Here is a 22,214-nt window from a genome sequence, read left to right as displayed (position 1 = left end):
AACTTCGGGAATATCTGCCAGGAAGAATCACCTCAGGCCCATCTTTGGGCTCACTTAAAACACAAACACCTCATGCCATGGGAAAGAAAAGTTCCTACTTAATCCATGTTGTCAGAGGGTCGTCGTGGCTACTCTAGAGTAACTCCGCTTGAGTCCAGTTTGTCTTTAAAGACTTTTATTGTGCAAAGTATTTACAGTGCAGAGACAGCTTAAAACATGACCTCTCAGTCTGAACCAGAATCCGGCAATGGCGTACGTCTGTTTCTACGCCAGCAAAGTAGTCGGGGCACCCCAAAACACCTCCCCCTTGACCTGTGTTGCGGTGCTCTCCTTAACTCTTGCACCGGAAGGGGCGATGCCTCTCAGCCTCCTCCCTTTCAAGGCGGTGGAAGGGCTCTTCAGCATCCTTGAGCCCTTGCCTACATCTCTCCTCCCCTGAGCTTTCCCATCGTTCCGCACGCTGGCTTCTCTCTCCCTCCGAGTCTTTCCCCTCCCCCCTGGCTGCTTCAGACCCACTGCTGCTCCCTGTGCTTGGCGAGGTGGATGTTAGGATGATGGGGGCTGGTGCCCTGTAGGGAGTCATCCTTACACATGTCATACATAATTCTCTAAAGTGAGCCCTGTACTGGATTAATCCGTTCCAGACGGGTCCACGGAGTACTCAACCTGAAGCGTACTTAACCCAAAGCATGGGTGTAATTGGTTCTGGAAGTCTGTTCATAAACTGATGCATTCATAAACTGAAGCGAACTTTCCCATTGAAAGTAATGGAAAGTGAATCAATCCATTCCAGATGGGTCCGCGGCGTTCGTAAACCGAAAATTCGTAAACCGAGGTGTTCATAAACCGAGGTTCCACTGTACAAATATTATTTGTATGCTGCTAGGTTCTTTGAGCACATGCAGTCTATCAGGTTGGGGGTTTTTTTTACATCCATTAGAAGCTCAGAGATAGGCATGCCACTAGGGCGGGACGTTAGATGCACTTATGAATCTCAAAAAGGGTATCAAAGAACATTCATTATACTGAAAGTTATTTTAGAAATTCCGTATGGAATAATTAAGCTTGTTTTTAAGACATGGGGTTTTTGAGGGATAGGCTGGATATCTACTCGTGCAGAATATACAATGCTGCCATAAAGAGAGTCAGGCTATTTGTCAGTCAAGCATAGTATACTCAACTCTTGAGGGGGGGAGCAATTATCCAGGGCCTCTGGCAGAGACAAGATTTTCCTGCCATCTTACAATGGGACTGAGCCTGAGATCTTCTTTAGGCAAACCATCATGCATTCCATCACTCTGCTGCGGCCACTGAGCTGTGAGGACGGCATACCAGGAAGACTGGCCCACCTGCATCTTCCTATTGCTCCATATGTGGAAGACTGATGCTGCAGAGCACATTCAGCCACCGAATGTTGTTCATGAATTGGAGGCGTGTGAAACTGAACAGCAATGGTTTCTGCACAACACTTTCTCAGCAGGAGCCGCCTGAGCAGTGTGAGCTTAGAAATTCAACAGGACCCTTCTTCAAGGTCCACAATCATTTGCAACGTGCATTATTCCCGGTTCCGGGGGTGGGGGTGGGGGGAGGGAACAGAGAACTGGGAGACTCAATTTCAGCAACCCTTCTAAAATATTTATCCTGGTTCACTATCTATGTATCTTGGCCCTGAATTGATTTTATCTAAGTGCTGTTGTTTTAAACTGTTTTTATATTTATTTGTTTGTTTAACATATATATGCAATTGTTTTGTGTTAGCGTTTCTATAGATGCAATTGTTTTAACTGTTTTTATATGTGGCATTATACTGCAAATCGCCTCATGGGCACAAATGCCTCATAAATATAAGAAATAATAATAATAAAACGTTCAGCACAATATGTGCCTTTTTTAAAAAAGGTTTCTGCTGCTGAAAACAAAGCAAGCCCATAGTAGAGTCTCCTGAGACGTATTTTATTTTCTAGCTATGTTTTTTGTTAACTTCAAGGCAGATTTTTTTTTTAACACACCTGATTATCAGTGCTTCCATTAGGAAATCCATCTCGTCCTGTTCAGAACAGATTTCTGGCAATGTCTATTGAGAAGGAGAAGAAAAAGCTGAACCCATTACAAAGAAAATAAATTACTGGCAGGAGATAACAAGGAGCTGGAAGAGCTGAAGTCTTAAATCAGAGCATTTCTTTTCTTCATTTTGTCCTGCGTTTTAGCCTGCAAACACCCCCAAGGAACCTAACACAATTAAAATACAATAAAAAACATCTAACAACTCTGAAAACAAATCTTTTTTTTTAAAAAAAACCCACATTCTTATAACTTAGATGCCCTTTGCACGCACCTGATACTTAAGCCTCATTATTTATAACAAAGTATATTCCGATTCGCAATGGTGTGAATTTTAGGGAACTATTCTGTGGAGTTTCTGAACAGGAATAATGGTGAGGGAAGGAGGGGGGGATGAGGGTGGAATATTTATATTCAAGTGGGATTTTGGAGAATTTTTATGCTCGCCCACACAAAGGCTGGCTACAATCTTTTCTCTATATTATAAAAAATGGACGAAAGAAAATATTGCTCCATTTCTTCTGTTAGTTCTTCTGTATTTCAGGGGTGGGCTCACTTTCTTTGTGAGGACTACTCATAAAACCCAGATGAATCTAGACAACTCCCCTGCCAGTTTCCTACTGCAAGGAAATGGAGGGACTGGTGGCAGGAGAGAGCCCAACCCAGCCCCCTTCCTTCTGCCCCCCCCGGTCACTCTGCCAGCCCTTCCTCCCCTCTACCCTCCACCAAGTCCCATGGAGAAAAAACCCCTGCACAGCAGTATGTTATTTCCTGCTGGAAAGCGTGCCACTTGTAGTCAAGTTTCACAATCCTCGGTAGCAAAGGTGGTTCTTTGTATCATTTGCTGCCAGAATAAAGGCTTGCTGGGCCTCTTTGGAGCCCTCCTCAGCCTGATAACCCTTCCTTCTTCTCCAAGGCATGTTTTTACGTCAGGGAAGTAGGAGTACTGGCAAAGAAGAAGAAGAGGAGTTTGGATTTGATATCCCGCTTTATCACTACCCAAAGGAGTCTCAAAGCGGCTAACATTCTCCTTTCCCTTCCTCCCCCACAACAAACACTCTGTGAGGTGTGTGGGGCTGGGAGACTCCAAAGAAGTGTGACTAGCCCAAGGTCGCCCAGCAGCTGCATGTGGAAGAGCGGAGACACAAACCGGTTCCACAGATTACGAGTCCACCGCTCTTAACCACTACACCACACTGGCCTAATTTGCAATGCCTAATTTGAGGTGGACTTAATTGAGAAGGCTGTTCCTCTCCCGAATTGATTCCACAAGCAGATGCAATCACATTTTTGAAGACCCATGCTTCAAACAATAAACCATCAATCAATTATTATCTTAATTAGAGGCCCTTGTCCTAGTGCTCCCTCCACAACTTTTGGACATTAGCTGACTCACTTCTACAGGGATAGAATTTATGTGGTGGCATCAACATAAATTTGCTTTTTAATTCTTTCTACAGTTGCTTTTTTTATTCTTTCTACAGTTATTTTGCTGCACTAAGCCTGGGTTTCTTTTTTCCAATGACTTGTTTTATATTGTTTTGAATTGATCTGTAAGTCATATTGACTACCACTGTGGCAGAAAAGTGGGATAAGCATCTCATGAAGGAATAAAATAGCAAACAAAAATCTTATTTCTGCTCATTAATGTGCACACTGACCTTGATAGCCACTTGTAGTGGGCTGGGATCCCCGGTGATTCCAACCACTGTCCCTTTGTAAACTTCACCAAATGCACCGTGTCCAAGTGCCCTGAAAGTGGGGGGGGGGACGACACATACATTACCTCGTGCACAACCTATGGGTGTGTTAAGCAAACACTGCTGTATACCCAAAAGAAGGAAGATCCTGTGCTGTCTACTGCAGGGTAACTTTCCTTGTGAGGAGAGAGTGCTCAAATCTTACTGTGTTTTGGGATGTTTGTTTACAAATATACAACTTAAGCACTGAGTATCAGTGAAGTATCCAAGAAGCCCCAGTGTGTGTGTGTATTTGTTTGACCAATTCCTCAAGGCAGTGGGGACCAGGTATTAAATGCTATTAGGCAAGCATCCCAGAAACCACATTACAGTGGTGCCTCGCAAGACGAAATTAATTCGTTCCGCGAGTCGTTTTGTATTGCGAAAATTTCGTCTTGCGGTTTTCCAATTTTAACAAAGCAAAGCAAAGCCAAAAAAAATGCAAAAAAATTTGTCTTGCGAAGCACAGCCATAGAAAAATTAGTCTTGCCAGTCAACAAAAAGATCGCGAAACGCTTTCGTCTTGTGAGTTTTTCGTTGTGCGAGGCATTCGTCTTGCGAGGTACCACTGTACATGAGAATTTTTAAAAGTCTCTGAAGAACATACTTCAAGCCATTATCTTACAAAGCCAGTCTTTTAAAATATCAAGATGGGGCACATTTGTAGGAAATAACTGGGAAGCCATAATCAAAATTTTGTTACTTTCCATTGGAATCCTGTGGCTCTGCAATTCAAAAAAGAGCAAGATTGCTGCTGAGAAATAAAAAGGGTGCTGTTGTTGTTGTTGCTAAACAACAACAATCCTACATTAATAGACTACTTAAATCCCATTGAGGTTTCTGGTCAGAAATGAGACGATATTTGGGCAAAACAGCAGTTGGTAGAGCATGAAACTCTTAATCTAAGGGTCTTGGGTTTGAACCCCTTGGTAGGCAAAGGTTTCCTGCATTACAGGGAGTTGGACTAAATGGTCCTCCTAACTCTACCACTCCATGATTCCAAATTCCAGTTCCTGCCTGTGTTCCCATTTCTTTGCCTCTGTTCATGCATCTGAAGAACTCATGCCTCCTCCACCCCCAATCTGCCCATGTGCTGAGATCAGCAGCTGAGCTACCTCATCAAAAGTGAGGCAAATGGTAAATGGAGAGAGGACCGTTGCACACCAGCCTGCTCTGGTGCCAAGATCATAATCTCAACCAAAAGCCCTGCCATCAAATATGAGGCAGGTGGCAACTGAAGAGAGAGAGCCTTCTTGGTGGTGGCATCCTGTTTATGAAATTCACTCCTTAGACTAGAGAGGATTGTCTGGAGTCTACTTCGCTGTCCTTGCAGTGTCATGCAAAGACTGTTTCATTCCTTTGAACATTTCCTGTTTCAGCCTGACACCCGGGGAGTTGGGGAAGGATATCCCAATCTAAAGTATGCAAAGAAACCTTAAGCAATGTGTGCAACACATTCTGCACTAACTTAGTGGATACAAATAGTCTTCATTTCAGGTATACCGTAACTGAGTGCTATGCAGGCCTATTTGTATAATCAAAGCATTTGGTACAGGTCAGATGAGGGTAACATTATAAGCCTTCTGGTTAGCCTGTTGACATCAGAGCCACTAATATTAAAATAACACCCCAACCTCTGCTAGGATTCCTCTTCCTACGTTAGCAAGAACACGCTGCCTTACCGGAGAAGGGAGATGTTCTTCCGTGGGATCTCCTTGAGTTCACTTAGACTGGCTGCCTTTCCTGCAAAGCTGTAGTTGGGGTTGTAATCCGTCATAATAGTGGAAGTGCGGATTTTGCTCAGATTATATTCTGGGCTTTGGAGACGGGCCCTGGCCCCTTCAAGCTGTTTCTTCTTATGATGATAAACTGAAGAGAAAAGTTCACAGATAAAGGCCGAAATAACCAACATCTGGGAAGAGCAAAAAATGTTTCACCTGGACGTTCTTTCGACTATTTAAACCCTGTTGTTTTTAGGCAGGATCTGCTCACTTATTGTGATCATTTTTTTGTCGAATCATAGACAAGCAAGCCTGTCTAGGTCAGTGTTTCTCAACCAGTGTGCCTCCAGATGTTTTGGGACTACAACTCCCATCATTCCTGACCACTGGTCTTGCTAGCTAGGGATGATGGGAGTTGTAGTCCCAAAACATCTGGAGGCACACTGGTTGAGAAACACTGGTCTAGGTCATCAATGCCCAAACTTCTACATGCATGGATAGGCTTGCCTAAGCAAAAATGTTTTAAGCAGAAATAACTTTAGTTCCTGAAATATTTGTGACTGTGAGCTTCTGTTGCAAAAAAAAATTCAGCCACCTGTGAATCCGCAGAACATAAAAATGACAAAATAGAAAAGCTACACGGCTCAATCAAGCTAAAAAACACTGTCTTTATGCTTCTGTAATAGCCCTGATGAGAAAGGCAACTTGTGACCCCTTTTCAAAGGTGAAAAAAAGAATTCAGAAACATCAAAACACACTGATTATGTGCTGCTTGTGCCTAATAACAGATCTGAGGTAATCTGGATTGGAACAATGTGATACGTAGGCATACAAAGCTCTGATCAGCCCCCCCCCCACTGGCCACACACACAGGTATTTTGTGTAAGAAATTTGTGTCAAGACATCTAATTGCACAGCTCCCACAAAACATTTAGGCAGACCTGAAAGGTGGGCTAGGGTTTCGAATGTAAATGCAAACACAGCTTGCTGAATTATTTTCTTCACTTCAGAAAAGGGTCCATAGGTCAACACATTGTCAGGAATCTTTTACTGAGACAATCCTTTTTTTAAAAAGCTTGATCAAACAGTGCATATTTATAACAAAGATTTTCTAGTTCATCTTTTCTTTATACCACACCTGTCAAGTACCCTGTTTCTCATATTTTAAGACATACCCATAAAATAAGCCATAGCAGGATTTTTAAGCATTCAAGAAATATAAGCCATACCCCGAAAATAAGACATAGTGATAGGCGCAGCAGCAATGCCGGCCGCGGCAGGAGGAGGAAGAAAAAAATAAGACATCCCTTGAAAATAAACCATAGTGTGTTTTTTTGAGGAAAAAATAAATATAAGACATGTCTTATAATATGAGAAACACGGTAAGAGATGGGAGTTATTGTCCCAGCAGTGTTGACCCTTGCTGCTAAAACATGCCATACTTTGAATCTATTCCCACATCTTTGTGAGTGCCTTGCTCCCCAGAGGCAGCAATGACAGGTTGACCTCATTCACTTGAAATCATAGAGTTGGAAAGGGACCCAAGGGTCTTCTAGTTCAACCTCCTGCAATGCAGGAATCTCAGCTAAACCTCTACAACCTCACACTGTTGACTCACGTTAAGCTTGTGGTCCACCAAGGCCCTTAGATCCTTTTCACATGTACTGCTAGTAGGCCAGGTGTCCTCCACCTGATATTTGTGCATCTGGTTCTTCCTGCCTAAGTGCAGAACCTTACATTTGACCCTATTGAAATTCATTTTGTTAGCTTGGGCCCAGTTCTTCAAACTGTTAAGGTCATTTTGAATTCTGATTCTGTCTTCTACAGCATTAGCTGCCCTTCCCAGTTTGGTGTCATCTGCACTATTCATTTATCCAAGTCATTTATAAAGACATTGCACAACAACGGGCCCAGGACAGAACCCTGTGGCACCCCACTTGTCACTTTTTTCCCCCAGGATGACAAAAACATTGCAATGTTCAACTCACCAATAGGCTAGCAATGGAGGTTAAAGCTGTACATGTTGTACATATATCAGCAAACTTAGCATACTTTCAGTTATCCTGTTCTCTCCCTTCTCCTTTCCCTTTTGTACCTTGAGTTTTAGAATGTGGCCCTGTGTACAGGGACTATTTATGCCAAGCATAGGCAAACTCGGCCCCCCAGATGTTTTGAGACTACAGTTCCCATCATCCCTGACCACTGGTCCTGTTAGCTAGGGATGATGGGAGTTGTAGTCCCAAAACATCTGGAGGGCTGAGTTTGCTATGCCTGGTTTATGCATTTATCTGGACAGTGTGTGTTGCATTTTTATAAGTACACAATATATTTATGACTACTATTGTGACTATTTTTATTAAAAAGTCCAATAATGCTTAGTTTCTGTGTGATGCTGAGCAGCTATTGGTCCTTTGAGGAGTCCACCTTATTACATTGTCTTCCAGACACTCGGCAGCCTTCACAGGATGCCTTTATAAAGGGTAGGAAAAGGTCAGAAATGTGAATGGCCGAGATGAGCAAATGCACCAAAAGAAGTATAATTGATGCTTCTTACCAAACGACAGGCTGCCGCAAGTGAGAGCCATTCCAAGCACCACAATCACAGCAATCACAGCCAGGAGGAGTGAGAGAGGCAGTTGTCCTTCTGGGACAGGCTCACGGAGAACTGGTCAAAACAAAACTATAATTCTACATCATCATACGCCCACAGCTCCTATGCAATGTTTCTGGCAAAAAGAACTGTCAACCACATTAGACCAAGAGTCCCATCTAATCCAGTGCTCTGTTTTCTAACTGTGGTCAATCACAGGACCCTGTGGATCTCATAAATTAGGGCTGGAAAATGTGCAGCTAGGTAGGTGTTGCCGGACTACAATTCTGATCATCCCTGACTGCTGATCCTGCTGGCTGGGACTGATGGGCATTGGAGAAGAGGAGAGGAGAACATAGTCATGGAGGGTTATAGGTTTTCCAGGTCTGCCATTAGCAGAGCAAAATGGAGGTGGCCATCCCCAAGACTTGTAACCAGGGGTCTAGAACCTTTAAACATGATGGGTTTCATTTAGATATACTGACAAACAGCCATTGGTATACCTATCCCACAGAAGTAGTTAGGACAGGATGGGCGCATTGGTGACCAATAGATAGCCTAGCAAAATCTAATAGCAATCAATAGTCATAAATCATCATGAAACAAACATGGTAATGAAACAAAATTAAATGGCTGCATCATTTTAAAGTCTGTATGATTGCTAACCATGCACAAGAAGGGAGTCTTTATGGAAACAATGTACCCCAAATTATAAGATGCACTTCAGAAAACAATCTAGGCCAGGCATGTCCAACAGGTAGATTGTGATCCACTGGTAGATCACTGGACGTCTGTGGTAGATCACCGGTAGATCACCGGCTCCCCCCCAAAGAAGCTCAACAACTTTGGCTCCCCTAAAAAAAGCTCAACATCTTTCCCTGCACCTCAAAAAACAGGGCTTTCCTTCCTAAAAAAATTTCAACATCTTTGCCCTGCACCCCAAGAATGGGGGTAGATCACTGCCAGTTTTTAACTCTGTGAGTAGATCGCAGTCTCTTGGGACTTGGCCACCCCTGATCTAGGCTAAGTCCAGTCAAAGGCGACTATGAGGTTGTGACGCTCATCTCGCTTTCAGGCTGAGGGAGCCAGCATTTGATCACAGACAACTTTCCGGGTCATGTGACCAGCATGATTAAACTGCTCTGGCGCAGCAGAATACCATGACAGAAGCCAGAGCACACAGAAACGCCATTTACCTTCCTGCAGCAGTGGTACCTATTTATCTACTTGCACTGGTGTGCTTTCAAACTGCTAGGTTGGCAGAAGCTGGGACAGAGCAACGGGAGCTCACTCCATCGCGGGAATTCAAACCACCGACCTTCTGATCAGCAAGCCCAAGAGGCTCAGTGGTTTAGACCACAGCGCCACCCGCGTCCCTAGAAAATCTACCTCAGTATTGTCTACACTGAATGGCCGTGGCTGTCTAGCATTTCAGACAGGGCTCGCTCCCAGTCCTACCACTGAGCTATGGCCCTTCCCCTGGTTCATGGTATAAGGCTAGGAAAAAGCAAGAAATTATGATTATTATTTTTTATATTGGGAGGATGTTCCATGCTTTACCTGTGCATGATACATTGTCACTGGCCAAGATGGCCCCGACTGCACAAATACAGATGGGCAGGTGGGCGTCAGGAGCCTGCTTGCAGATACCTGACTGGCAGTGGCTGCAATTCACGTAGATATCAATCTCCACCTCGCCATGACTCTCCATAACTAAATGAGAAGGAAATGGATACACACTAGAGTTTAGATGTTTCCTAAGATGTTTCCTAGATGATGCAGCTGTCATTCCCTAAGTAAGGGCAGATAGTGACTAGTGAGAACTTCCTTGTTATACCCCCTTATCTATTCGGTACCTCCTACCTAGTGGGGTAGGAGAGCTAAACATAATGTCAATATATATCACATCTGGCAACCAATATCCCCCTTTGGTTTTGGATAGTGCATGGGTAAAGGTAAAGGTAAAGGAGCCCTGGATGGTTAAGTCTAGTCAAAGGCAACTATGGGGTTTAGCGCTCAACTGGCTTTCAGGCCGAGCGAGCCGGTGTTTGTCCACAGACAGCTTCAGGAGCAACAGAACACTGTGATGGAAACCAGAGTGCACGGAAATGCCATTTACCTTCCTGCCACAGCGGTACCTATTTATCTACTTGCACTGGCATGCTTTCGAACTGCTAGGTTGGCAGAAGCTGGGACAGAGCAACGGGAGCTCACCCAATCGCGGGGATTCAAACCGCCAACCTTCTGATCGGCAAGCCCAAGAGGCTCAGTGGTTTGGACCACAGTGCCCCCCCCCGATGATTCTAAAAAGCCCGGGACATAAATTCTCACAGACTTCTAACAGCTATGGTGGCTCATTTATCTGAAGTAACATATTTAACGGTAACTATGAAAGTGTATACTCCATTCTGTTTAGTGTGCCCCTCCCCTGCCAAAAAAAAGTCCTCTGTGCCCTAAAACCAGAGATACTAATTGGGTATGTGGACAAGGAATGTACACTGCAGAAACAAGAGTACTGAGAAAGAGCACACAACAACGGGTTGGAGGGTGCTAAAAGAAGTGGATTGGATCTTACCTGCCAAGGGACCCAGGAAGACTTCCCCAGCTGGATTCACAAAGGAAACACCATGCCGTCCATCAGCTGTGATGTCATCAGCTTCAGAGGCGTGGCCACCTAGGCAAAGAAAAACCACATTTGCAAATGGAAGGATTGGCGGGTTGCCAGTTTATACCAATACTTTTTTAGTATTGTCATGTTACTGATGCTTTCCACACAAGGCCTTTTAGTGCTGCTGAGGCATGGTAGTTCTGCAATCTGCAGTTCTGCAACCAGGAAACTGGTACATCACTGAGTATACCACTTCACTCAATATCATGCTATACCCCCATTCTAACCCCCCAAATCCTTGCTTCTATGGGCAAAGGTAGAGAGCTACAAATGATTACCAAATTCATTGCAATACCCCCACTTTCCATGGTCTGGGTTTTCATTTGTACACAATCCAGAACACCACACTTGCCTGCTTTTCAGAAATGGTCGCTCTACGGTCGCCAGGACAGCAGCAACACTGAGGACGAAGCTTGTAGATTTGAATATTATTGTTATGTAGAAGTATGAGAATAATATCTGTATCACACCTTCTTGATGCACCATTTTGTGTGTTCACTGATTGCCCTGGTCTTTGGCTACTTCAAACTTTCATTGAATGAAATGATTATTCAGTCTGGCACACAGTGAAATTAAGGTATAGCCCAGCCTTCCCCAGCCATATGTTGTTGGACTACAACTCCCATCATCTCTGACCGTTGGCCATGTGTCGGGCTGATGGGAGTTGCAGTCCAAATCATCTGGGCAGCACCAGATTGAGGAAAGTTCAAATAGCCTAGCATACCTTTGTAGCCTCCACCTCCTCCACCAGATGTACAAGCTCCTCCTCCTCCACCAAAACCACCTGAGGTGGCCCACTGAAGTTTCTCTAGAGCTTGCCGACAGGCCTCGCCACCTTCTCCACCCTCCAGAAGTGATTTCCCAGCCCAAGGAAACTTGGTGATATCTTCCCAGCCACCACCTCCACCTGTAACACACACACAGAAGAGAGTGCATTAAAAGTAAGAACACAACTTTCACAGGCAGACACTGGCATCAAAGTTAAATCTTTGATAAATGCAAGTGGAAGTGGAATGCAGTCCACAAACAACTTTCCAATACTTTGTTCATACTGATAACACGCATCACTTTTTGATACAATAATGTTGTGACGCGGGTGGCGCTGTGGTCTAAACCACTGAGCCTCTTACGCTTGCCGATTGGAAGGTCGGTGGTTCAAATCCCTGTGATGGGGTGAGCTCCCATTGCTCTGTCCCAGCTCCTGCCAACCTAGCAGCTCGAACGCATGCCAGTGCAAGTAGATAAATGGGTATCGCTGCAGTGGGAAGGGAAACAGCGTTTCCATGCACTCTGGTTTCCGTCACGGTGTTCCGTTGCACCAGAAGCCGTTTAGTCATGCTGGCCACAAGACATCTGTTTGTCTGTGGACAAACGCCGGCTCCCTCGGCCTGAACTGAGGTGAGTGCCAAAACCCCATAGTTGCCTTTGACTGGACTTAATCATCCAGGGGTCCTTTACCTTTACCTAATGTTGTAAGCATGATGTAGATTTAAATACCTGAGTGGTTAAAATTTCTGTTGTTTAAAAGGGAAGTTTGCAGTGACTCCCTGGAATGATGGATCCACTAGTTTACACTAGCAAAGGTAGTGGAACATAAGTAAAGAATGTCTGTGCCTCCAACATCAAGTCTAGGGTCTTCCTGCCACAGGAAAGCGGGCAGGTGGTGGCTGGTTAAGAGCAGGCTGAGGTTGGGGGGGGGGGGTCTCCAAAAGCTGCAGACGTGGTTTGTTTGGCTGTAAAATCTAACATATATTATAACCTATAGATCCTCACCTGCTGCCCCAGTTCTCCCGTTGACTCCAGGGACTGCTGTGCTGTTCACATACTGTTCCAAGAACATATCATCCAGGGAACCTTCCTGATATTTCATGTAAGCCTTCCCTCCGCCTCCTGCTGCTACAAGCAAAGGTTCGAATGCGCCATTCTTCTGCTGCTTAAGAAAACACACACACACACACACACACACACACACACACACACACACACATGAAACGCAATAAAGGAACTGAGAGAACATAGCCGGTTCAAAAGCAGACACCAGGTTTTTAAAAGGAGACTCGGATATAAACGACTGAAAAATGCTTCCCCCCAACAAGCACAAATGGCAATGCAGGGAGAAGTGAGCCACCTCCCGTGCACATTTATTACCAATAGGTATAGAATCAAGAGCTCAAAACAGCAGGCTCTGCATGGGTGCTGCTGTGTGTCGATGGGCTTTTGCTCTATTGGCTTTTCCTTTTCCTAGATGCTTTTCAGAAAGAGGCTGGGGGGGAAAACGCAACATGAGAACTTACTCTAAAGATGTACGTTGCTCCTCCTCCTCCGCCCCCTCCGCCTGCCCATTCAGTCAGTCCTCTTTCTTTCTTGTACTCATCTTCAATTTCTGATGATTCCCCCAGGCAGATCTGCTCAGTCTGAGAATTGCTCTGAAAGAGAAAAAAAGAGAGGGAATGGCTAAAGACCAGCAATGTGCTTGGGGCAGGTTACTGCCCATTAATTGAGGGGTCTTCTTTATTTAAACCTCAGTTAAAGCAACTTTCAACTACCGGTAATTGGTAAACAGCATTTAAATAAGCTTATACATTGTAGAGCAGGGATTCTCAAACTGAGGTCTGTGGACCACCAGTGGCCGGCAAGCTTCACTGAGGTGGTCTGTGACATTTCTATGAATATGTGGTTGAAGGTGGGAGGTGGCACATTCAACACTTTGGCTATTCATATTGATTTTTGATTGTATTTTTATTGCTTCCTTTATTCTATCATATTGCAATTTGAATTATATGAAATTACAATTGCTACCACCAAGAAACACCAGCAACTTTCAAATGGTCTTCGCGGTGGGGGAGTTTGAGAACTGCTGCTGTACAACATCTGTGAACTTGTCATTTTGAGGATCTGAAACAGGACAGGGGTTGTTTATTTTAAATGTGAGATTACAAACAAACTGGCAGCACCACTTGTTAGAAGAAAAGGTAATTTTAAATACTTTGTTTTTTTCTTCAAGTGTGGAAAAGTAGTAACCAGGCCACAATAACTTTTTCAGCCCAGTTCAAGCCAGTAACGGCTAATTTAGAAAGAGAGTTTGTTGGTGAGTCAATGCAACCAAACAACCAATCTCCTGTCTTTTCCATTCTCTCTCTCTTAAGCTGATGCCATGTCCCCATGTATTTACAGGCAACAATTTCTCATTTGGGCATTACAACATTAACCAGGACATGCATAGCACAGAAGTGGCAACCTGGTCTGCCACATATAATATAATAATAATAATAATTTATTATTTATACCCCGCCCATCTGGCTGGGTTTCCCCAGCCACTCTGGGCGGCTTCCAACAGAAATATTAAAATACAATCATTTATTAAACATTAAAAGCTTCCCTAAACAGGGCTGCCTTCAGATGTCCTCTAAAAGTTTGGTAGTTGTTTTTCTCTTTGACATCTGGCGGGAGGGCGTTCCACAGGGCAGGCGCCACTACCGAGAAGGCCCTCTGCCTGGTTCCCTGTAACTTGGCTTCTCGCAGCGAGGGAACAGCCAGAAGGCCCTCGGTGATGGACCTCAGTGTCCAGGCAGAACAATGGGGGAAGAGACACTCCTTCAGGTATACTGGACCGAGGCCGGTCTGTGAACTGGCTCTTGATGTGCCTTTACTTCTTTGATGGGCCCAATGTCATCATTGGGGAAAGCACGTGAGAGTAATAAATGGCTGACTAAATTTGGGTTTACTTGAGACAGTCCATTCTTAACTGTTTGATCTTTTTAGTGTGCCTTTGTGGAGATTATACAAATCCTCCTTAGCACATTCGGAAAGCCTCTCTTTTATGAGGCTCAGATTTGATCTATAGACTTCATGTTCTCTGCAGAGAGAATTCATTTTTACTTTCCCTTTATACAGAGCCAAAGACAAAGAGGCGTTGACACTACTGTATAAATAATAGTGAAGGCCAAAAGCCAGCAAAATGCAATCTGTGGAGAAATATGTTTTGCATGAATTCTAGTGTGAAGATCACAGCACTTCACCAAGTGTGGTTGCTCCATTTAAGGCAAGGGAGGAATGCTGCCTTTGAACGCAATGTGGACTTGATCTTTCAACACCAGTGTGCAAAAACCTACATGTTCTTAGTAGAAAATGCAATTAAATTCAGTCTGGAGAACAATGTAATTTATTTGAAGGACAGTATGTGGTAGCTTCATTAAAGCAAATGGAAGAAGGAGCCAAGCTGACACATCAATTTTGAATTCCAAAATCAATATTTTAAAATAGACATGCTGCGGTTATTATTTTTGTGTGTGTTTTGTTGTCGTTTCAGCCTCTCTTAGAACCAGTTTACACGTTTAGCAGAAACAAGTGGTAAGGTAAAGGTAAAGGACCCCTTGACGGTTAAGTCCAGTCAAATTCAAATATGAGGTGCAGTGTTCATCTTGCTTCAGGCCGAGGGAGCTGGCGTTTGTCCGCAGACAGCTTTTCCAGGTCATGTGGCCAGCATGACTAAGTCGCTTCTGGCACCACAGAACACTGTGATGGAAGCCAGCGCGCACAGAAACGCCATCTACCTTCCCTTCGCAGCTGTACCTATTTATCTCTTCGCACTGCTTTGCTTTCAGACTGCTAGGTTGGCAGAAGCTGGGACAGAGCAATGGGAGCTCACCCCATTGTGCAGATTCGAACTGCTGACTTTACAATCGGCAAGCGCAAGAGGCTTAGTGGTTTAGACCTCAGCACCACCTGCGTCCCCCTCATACTTTTATAAGTGGTAAACCTTTACCTGGACTATACCATTTCGGGCTGCAGTGGGTGGGTCCTTTCTCACTGCTCCCTCATCAATGAAAAATATAACTCTCCAGCCTAGCAGGCAGAATGTCAGGTAGATCATCAGGAATGCAAAGTGTCATCTAGATCCAGGGGTCAGGGAGAACATGCAACTTGAAAGTGTTAACAGTCTGGGGAAAGCTTCACCACTTGACTCTGCTGCATGTATAAAGGTACCTCCTTACCTTTAAATGACTTATTTTAGCATGGAAATGGCCATAGGATTTTCCATGGATTGATGCTTGTTCCTATTTAGGGCTAAACAGTGGGTTTTCTGGGGGGAAGCGGCAGGGCAAAGGCTAAACTGCTCAGATCTGTGCCTAGAAAGCATGAGACCAGCGAAAATGTGGACGAGCCAATTGAGGGCTGACAAGCATTGACTGCTGAAGGGTTGGAGGAACTGGTCATATCACGTTCAGAATGCAAGGATGAAGATGAGGTCGTCAAGCGTAAGCCAGCAAGCTGGAAGCTGGAAACTGCAGAAAGTTTCTCAACTCTTCTAATCATGCAAATGATCAGATGGCAGAGTTTGACCCCTCCATGCAATGCAGCCTCAAGATAATTTGTGGGATTGCAGACACTCTGAGGCCATATAAGGAAGCTTTTGATGAGCTCAAGAGCAGCTGTCAATCACCATGCTCCTCACAAAGAAACCACCAGGTGTGCCCACTCAACCCACCTCTGCATCTGAAGCACAGTCAAGCACTTCTTCTGGCTACTAGTCAACCCCCCCCCCCCGGTCCTCATATCATCTGAAGCAGGCATCCCCAAACTTCGGCCCTCCAGATGTTTTGGACTACAATTCCCATCATCCCTGACCACTGGTCCTGTTAGCTAAGGATCATGGGAGTTGTAGGCCAAAACATCTGGAGGGCCGCAGTTTGGGGATGCCTGATCTGAAGCATCATCCAGAGAGGGAGAGAAGGAGGAAAACTAAGAGCTGCATTTGTCCCTCAACAGTAAGTCCAGCAATTTTAAATGGTTTTTTAAATGGTGGTCTAGGAGTCATTCTGGGTTTATGGGATTTTGCTTATATGCGCAATGACCAGGAACGTAACCCCCATATAAGATGTGTTACATGTATTCCCTAAGCTGCTGCTGTTGTTAGTCCAAAGAGGCTAACAGAGTCAATACAAGTAGCACTTGGTGGCAACCCAGCAAAAAGTAGCAGCAAACCTCCATGTTAGTGTGAACCAGTTATTTGAGGTACTTCCTGTCCCACCTTCCCGTTTCCCAGTTACCATCACTGGGGAAGCTGGATCCTGGAAGTATGCTAACTCTCAACCCACAGTCACAATCTGACACTTTATCTTGCATCCAGTGTGGAAAACCTCCGTTCCTCACCCCCGGACAGGCATCTTCCCCTTGTTGCCCCACCAAGATGTAGAGGAGCTCATCTTTCTCCATTTTGAAGATGGCTGAAATAAAGACCCCGTATGATCGCTTGTAGTGGTTCTTGGCTCCATTTCCTCCAGCTGCTCCGTATGCAGAAATCCTGGGGGAGGGGGAAGAAGCAATTAGGAAGAAATCTACATAACCACAGGCAGGTCCCAAAGCAGCTCCAGCTGCAAACTCTTCATAGGGACACCAAGAAGACCATGCTTAGATCAAAGACTTCAAAGAGACGTCAGCTATGTAGCTGCAGCACCCCCCAAATCACCAACCCACATAGAATATAGGAATAGCAGAACGGAGATGTATTATTTATTATTAGTATTACTGTTAATGGTTACTACAACAAGCCCACCCATCTTACGAGGTTGCTGAAAAGATTGCTGAGTTAATGCATTTCAAACCCTTAAAATTATTATGCTTGCTACAGCACAACGACACTCACGTATAGCGGTTTGATGCTGGTACTCTCCACACTTGCACCCCTCGCAGCTGTCCCTCTTTCTCCACAGTCACGGAAATGTTGGTGTTGCGGTAGGCACTGTCACACTGTGCTTGGGTTGGCCCTCGAGGCCCACTGGCCCCGCAGGATGTAAACAACCAGCCTGGAGCAGGTGCTTCCCCTACGACCACAAAACCACCCAGAGATGTGACCAATATGTCAGTTTGCTTTTATTCCCAAGGCAAATGCCATATTCGTGTCATCTGCCCAACATAACAAGAAAACCCATTATTTCCAGGGAAGTTATTCCTTCCAGATCCTCATACGCTTGTAGTAACAAGCGTTAACTTCAAACTTCACTCTCTAGCCAGAAATGACATGTTGTTAACAACAAGGCAGTTTTGTAGCATCAACTATCTTCGGGGCTTTTAAAACATTGCAGAGATGTTTATATCAGCCTCTTCACAATGGAAGTATATACAAGGCAGATTGGCAAGCTAGTGAATTGGGCTAGAAGCCAACTGGAGACAAAGGAAGGGCAGGTATTAGCATGAGTGTTCAGAACTGCTGAAACATCAACTTCTGCCTTTAGAGTCAAGGTTCTGATTGACAGTCATCCTTAGCAAGAAGGTTATGTTCTTGAATTTCAGAGAACTAAGTAACAAACACTTCTGCCCAAACCCCTGGCCATTTGTAGAATTCTTCCAGCTTAATGATTTTATCCATTGTCCACAATATAGATCAAAATTGTTACTGAGGCTGCATTCTTATGGGCGTTCCCACCCCCCACCCCACCCCATGTAAATCACTGGTATGGGCTCCCCAAGCTGAATGAGAACCCTAGTGAGTTAAGCCTCTCTATCCACCACACGAGGGTCCCAATCTGAACTGGAACCCCACACAGGCAGTTGATGTTTAAAAGGAAAACCTGCGCTTAAGGAGACACATACAGAGCTAACGCATGGTCCAGCTTGGTCCTTATTTTGCAAAACGGCACTGCCCATAGTTTGCCAATGAAATAATGAGTGCAGTAGGATATTGCTCTAGCACAGGTGCTAATGCACAGCATTCTGTACTGTTTCCACACTTCTGCATTCAGGCTGACAGAGAAATCAAAACAGTAAAACTATACATTTATTACTTTGCAATCCAGGTTTCTATGGTCGGATTCACATGTGCAAGCTACTACAAAAATTGCCAGCTGAAAAGTATGCATGCACAGCTTTATTGCGATCCATAGACCCAAAAATGAGCTGAAAAGGCAATTCTTGTGGAGGCAGCACCACTTGGCAAATCCCCCCCCCCTTTTTAAGGGATCCCTGCAGAGTTTCAGCCATTTCAATCAGGCTAATACAAACCATGAAAAACAAAATAAAATAAGGGTTGCATCATTGTTTTTGCAAACAGAATAACTGGGACCACATGGAACCACATAACCAGAGCCATGCAGAGCTGCCTCTATGCGGCTGCATTTCAAGCAGCCACCTACGTGGCAGGTTGCACACACGAGCAGAGTTCCCAACTCTACATCTGAGCTGGACACAAAGCCTCACCTCAAAACGTCAGGAAACTACAGTGGGTTAATCTGTCTGATGACAAAACCATTCATGCCATTAGCAACTGTGCAAAATTTCAAAATAAATAGCCAGACATGGGGACTCTGATAAAAACCTCAGAAGAGCTCTGCTGGATGAGAGCAAAGGTCCAACATTCTGTTCCCATAGTGGCCAAGCAGATGCCTATGGGAAGCCCACAAGCAGGCAGGATTAGCACTTTCCCGCTCCTAACAGGAGACTGAACATTCGTAACATGCCACCCTGTACAAGGCCAATATTTGATGCCTTCCCCCCAGCCTTCGCGGTGCTGGTTTAAGCTGGGATTTGGGAAGGAGGCACGAAAGCTCTGGCAGAGTCCTAGAGCCCTCCTTTCTCCATCCCAAAACTCAGCAAGCACTTGCCTGGCTTTGGGAAGAAGGACTCTTGGACCCTGCCAGAGCCCTCACACCTCCTTCCCGAAGACAGGAAAGCGGTTACTGGGCTTTGAGAAGGTGCCCTCATTGGCTGCGCACCCAGTGTGGCTGTGCTGCTCAAAACTGCCCTGAATCTGCCTCTGCTCCTGATCCACAACAACTGGTATTGAGAGGCATACTGACTCTGATACAGGAGGGCATATAGAGCTGTCATTACTAGTAGCCAAGTCTTACTCTTCATGAATTTGCTTAATCTGTTTCTAATGCCACACAAGTGGTGGTAGTAAGTTTCACAGTTTGCACTGCACCCCCTTTGTCTGTTCTGAATCTGCCAATGTGAAGCTTCATTTGGGTTCTATAATTATGAGAGGGCCAAAAACTTCACTTGGTCCACAACACACTTAATTCTGTATACTTTGATCATGTTCTCCCTTGTTGTTTAGTCGTTTAGTTGTGTCTGACTCTTTGTCATCCCATGGACCAGAGCACGCCAGGCACTCCTGTCTTCCACTGCCTCCTGCAGTTTGGTCAGACTCATGTTGGTAGCTTTGAGAACACTGTCCAACCATCTCATCCTCTGTCATCCCCTTCTCCTTGTGCCCTCCATCTTTCCCAACATAGGGTCTTTTCCAGGGAATCTTCTCTTCTCATGAGGTGGCCAAAGTATTGGAGCCTCAGCTTCAGGATCTTTCCTTCCAGTGAGCACTCAGGGCTGATTTCCTTCAGAATGGATAGGTTTGATCTTCTTGCAGTCCATGGGACTCTCAATAATCTCCTCCAGCACCATAATTCAAAAGCATCAATTCTTCAGCAATCAGCCTTCTTTATGGTCCAGTTCTCCCTTACTTTCTTTTCTAAACTGAAAAGCTGCCAACATTGCAACCTTTCCTCATATGGGATTTGCTCCAGCCTTGATCATTTCGGTTGCTGTTTTTTGCACCTTTAAAAGCTCTACAATAGACTTTTTTGAGGTGCAGCAACTGAAACAGTACATAGCATTCCATAGAATGGCAAGAAGTGGCTTTGATGGCTTGTGAGAGACCGCCAGGGGACTCTAAAACTGCCTACTGCTTTGCAGGCTCATAAGAGACCAGTAACAGACTACAGTAAACATCTGGCTCTTGTGTACTGCAGAGACAATCTGTGCACCCAACCCCCACAAAATCTCCAATTCAATGCTGCCCAGTGTGAACTCGTAGGCTGGTCATAGCAAAGGCTACGTTGAGCCCAAACAGTTCCCTTGTTGTATCCAATCTGTGCCCAGATAGCGTGGGCTTTTCCAATAGGGCCAGCAGGCCAAAAACTATGACAAAAGCTGAAATTAACGTAAAATAAACTATCTGGGTAAAAGGAAAACCAAACAGTTACTTTACACTGAGCACAAAGAGGCTCTTGGTCTTCTTGGAATTCAGTTGAATTTCTTAGGAAGCTGAAGGTCGCGAACTCCCTTCCAGCTCAGCTGCTGACATCCAGAGATGCACAATAAACTCAGTCACTTTCACAGGATGTAAATCACTCTCCAGAACACTGCTTTAGTCTGTATTTCTGGTTCAATCTTTAACACAGCAGCATCCCTCCCGGCTGCCCTCGGGCAGTTCTTCATCTCCAAACAAACAGCTTTCCCTCCTTTTCCTAAACAGTCTCAAATCTTTATGGGCTATGTCTCAGTCTCGCTCACCAAAAAGACAACCACATTCCTGGCATGCAGGAATCATTGGGCTACCCATATATATCAATGATGAATTCTTGAGATTCTGGGATGCTGCAATATAAAAAAAGTTAATATACCTTATGAGAATTATTCTGTATCCTGTGTCACAGACCCTGGTAAACAGGTCCAGAGGGGTGTTTTTTCCATAATTAGAACGGTGGACAAATTCTGTTATATAACATAAAATAAATAACAAGGGTCCATCTTTTGCACTAAGCAAGGGTCACAGTCAACCCTGTACAAGCCAGATAGCCAGGGTGTTAAGGGAGAAGAAGCATCAGCAAAAAAAGAGAAAGGCTATGGTTGAGAGCTCAGGGCTGATTTCCTTCCATTCTGAAGGAAATCAGCCTTGAGTGCTCACTGGAAGGACAGATCGTGAAGCTGAGGCTCCAATACTTTGGCCACCTCATGAGAAGAGAAGACTCCCTGGAAAAGACCCTGATGTTGGGAAAGATTGAGGGCACAAGGAGAAGGGGACGACAGAGGACAAGATGGTTGGACAGTGTTCTTGAAGCTACGAACATGAGTTTGACCAAACTGCGGGAGGCAGTGGAAGACAGGAGTGCCTGGCGTGCTCTGGTCCATGGGGTCACGAAGAGTCGGACACGACTAAATGACTAAACAACAACATGGTTGAGAGCAGTAGTTTTCTCAACACGTAGCAAGCAGCTTCAGACCTCTGCAAACACATTGTGTCTCGGCCTCAAAGAGAGAGATTTCCCAATCCAAATATACAGGGCAGGATTCAACTAATGAGTCTTGTTGGTAGAAACCCTGTACAAGGATGTCTGCTTGTGCAATGAGGTTCCCCGGTGCTTCCAAAATGGGCTCTGAGGGGGTCAGGAAAACCCTGGGAACAGCATATTGGGGGGAAGAGAGGGAATATTGTTCCATTTGGCAAGCCAAGATGCTGCAGCTGATGGAATTCTTATAAGAGGGAACTGTTGAATGCCTCCCACAGGGTGACCCCTGCTGCTTCCCAACACATGTTAACATACCATGCCATGATTTCCAAGGCTTTTTCATGGGCTGAAGCCCTAAAACTGCTGGAGCTCTGCAGTTTCACTGTGTTTGAACAGGATGCCCCACCAAGCTGAAAGCTAAGGCTTAGC

The 22,214-nt window shown here is 44.9% G+C and overlaps 1 protein-coding gene across 3 annotated transcripts in view; it reads right to left on the bottom strand.

Moving 5' to 3' along the window:
- LTK (leukocyte receptor tyrosine kinase) overlaps positions 1 to 22,214 on the bottom strand; it is a 94,653-nt gene that overhangs the window by 9,540 nt on the left and 62,899 nt on the right. For 2 of the 3 annotated variants that reach the window (XM_088670547.1, XM_088670556.1), the window contains 11 exons: positions 17,426 to 17,603; positions 16,933 to 17,083; positions 13,074 to 13,205; positions 12,553 to 12,712; positions 11,504 to 11,686; positions 10,687 to 10,785; positions 9,672 to 9,824; positions 8,076 to 8,186; positions 5,483 to 5,669; positions 3,723 to 3,813; positions 2,010 to 2,074 (listed from right to left, as the gene is read on the bottom strand). In XM_088670547.1, coding sequence (XP_088526673.1) covers positions 2,010 to 2,074; positions 3,723 to 3,813; positions 5,483 to 5,669; positions 8,076 to 8,186; positions 9,672 to 9,824; positions 10,687 to 10,785; positions 11,504 to 11,686; positions 12,553 to 12,712; positions 13,074 to 13,205; positions 16,933 to 17,083; positions 17,426 to 17,603 — 1,510 coding nt within the window. The remainder of the gene's footprint in view (positions 1 to 2,009; positions 2,075 to 3,722; positions 3,814 to 5,482; positions 5,670 to 8,075; positions 8,187 to 9,671; positions 9,825 to 10,686; positions 10,786 to 11,503; positions 11,687 to 12,552; positions 12,713 to 13,073; positions 13,206 to 16,932; positions 17,084 to 17,425; positions 17,604 to 22,214) is intronic. The other variant, XM_035111716.3, reaches the window with a different exon arrangement.

The sequence above is a fragment of the Zootoca vivipara genome, chromosome 1 (genome assembly GCF_965207765.1).
Source record: "Zootoca vivipara chromosome 1, rZooViv2.hap1.1, whole genome shotgun sequence".
Taxonomy (NCBI): Eukaryota; Metazoa; Chordata; class Lepidosauria; order Squamata; family Lacertidae; genus Zootoca; species Zootoca vivipara.
Note: the sequence above shows the minus strand (reverse complement) of the source record. Positions and strands in the feature narration are given on the sequence as shown.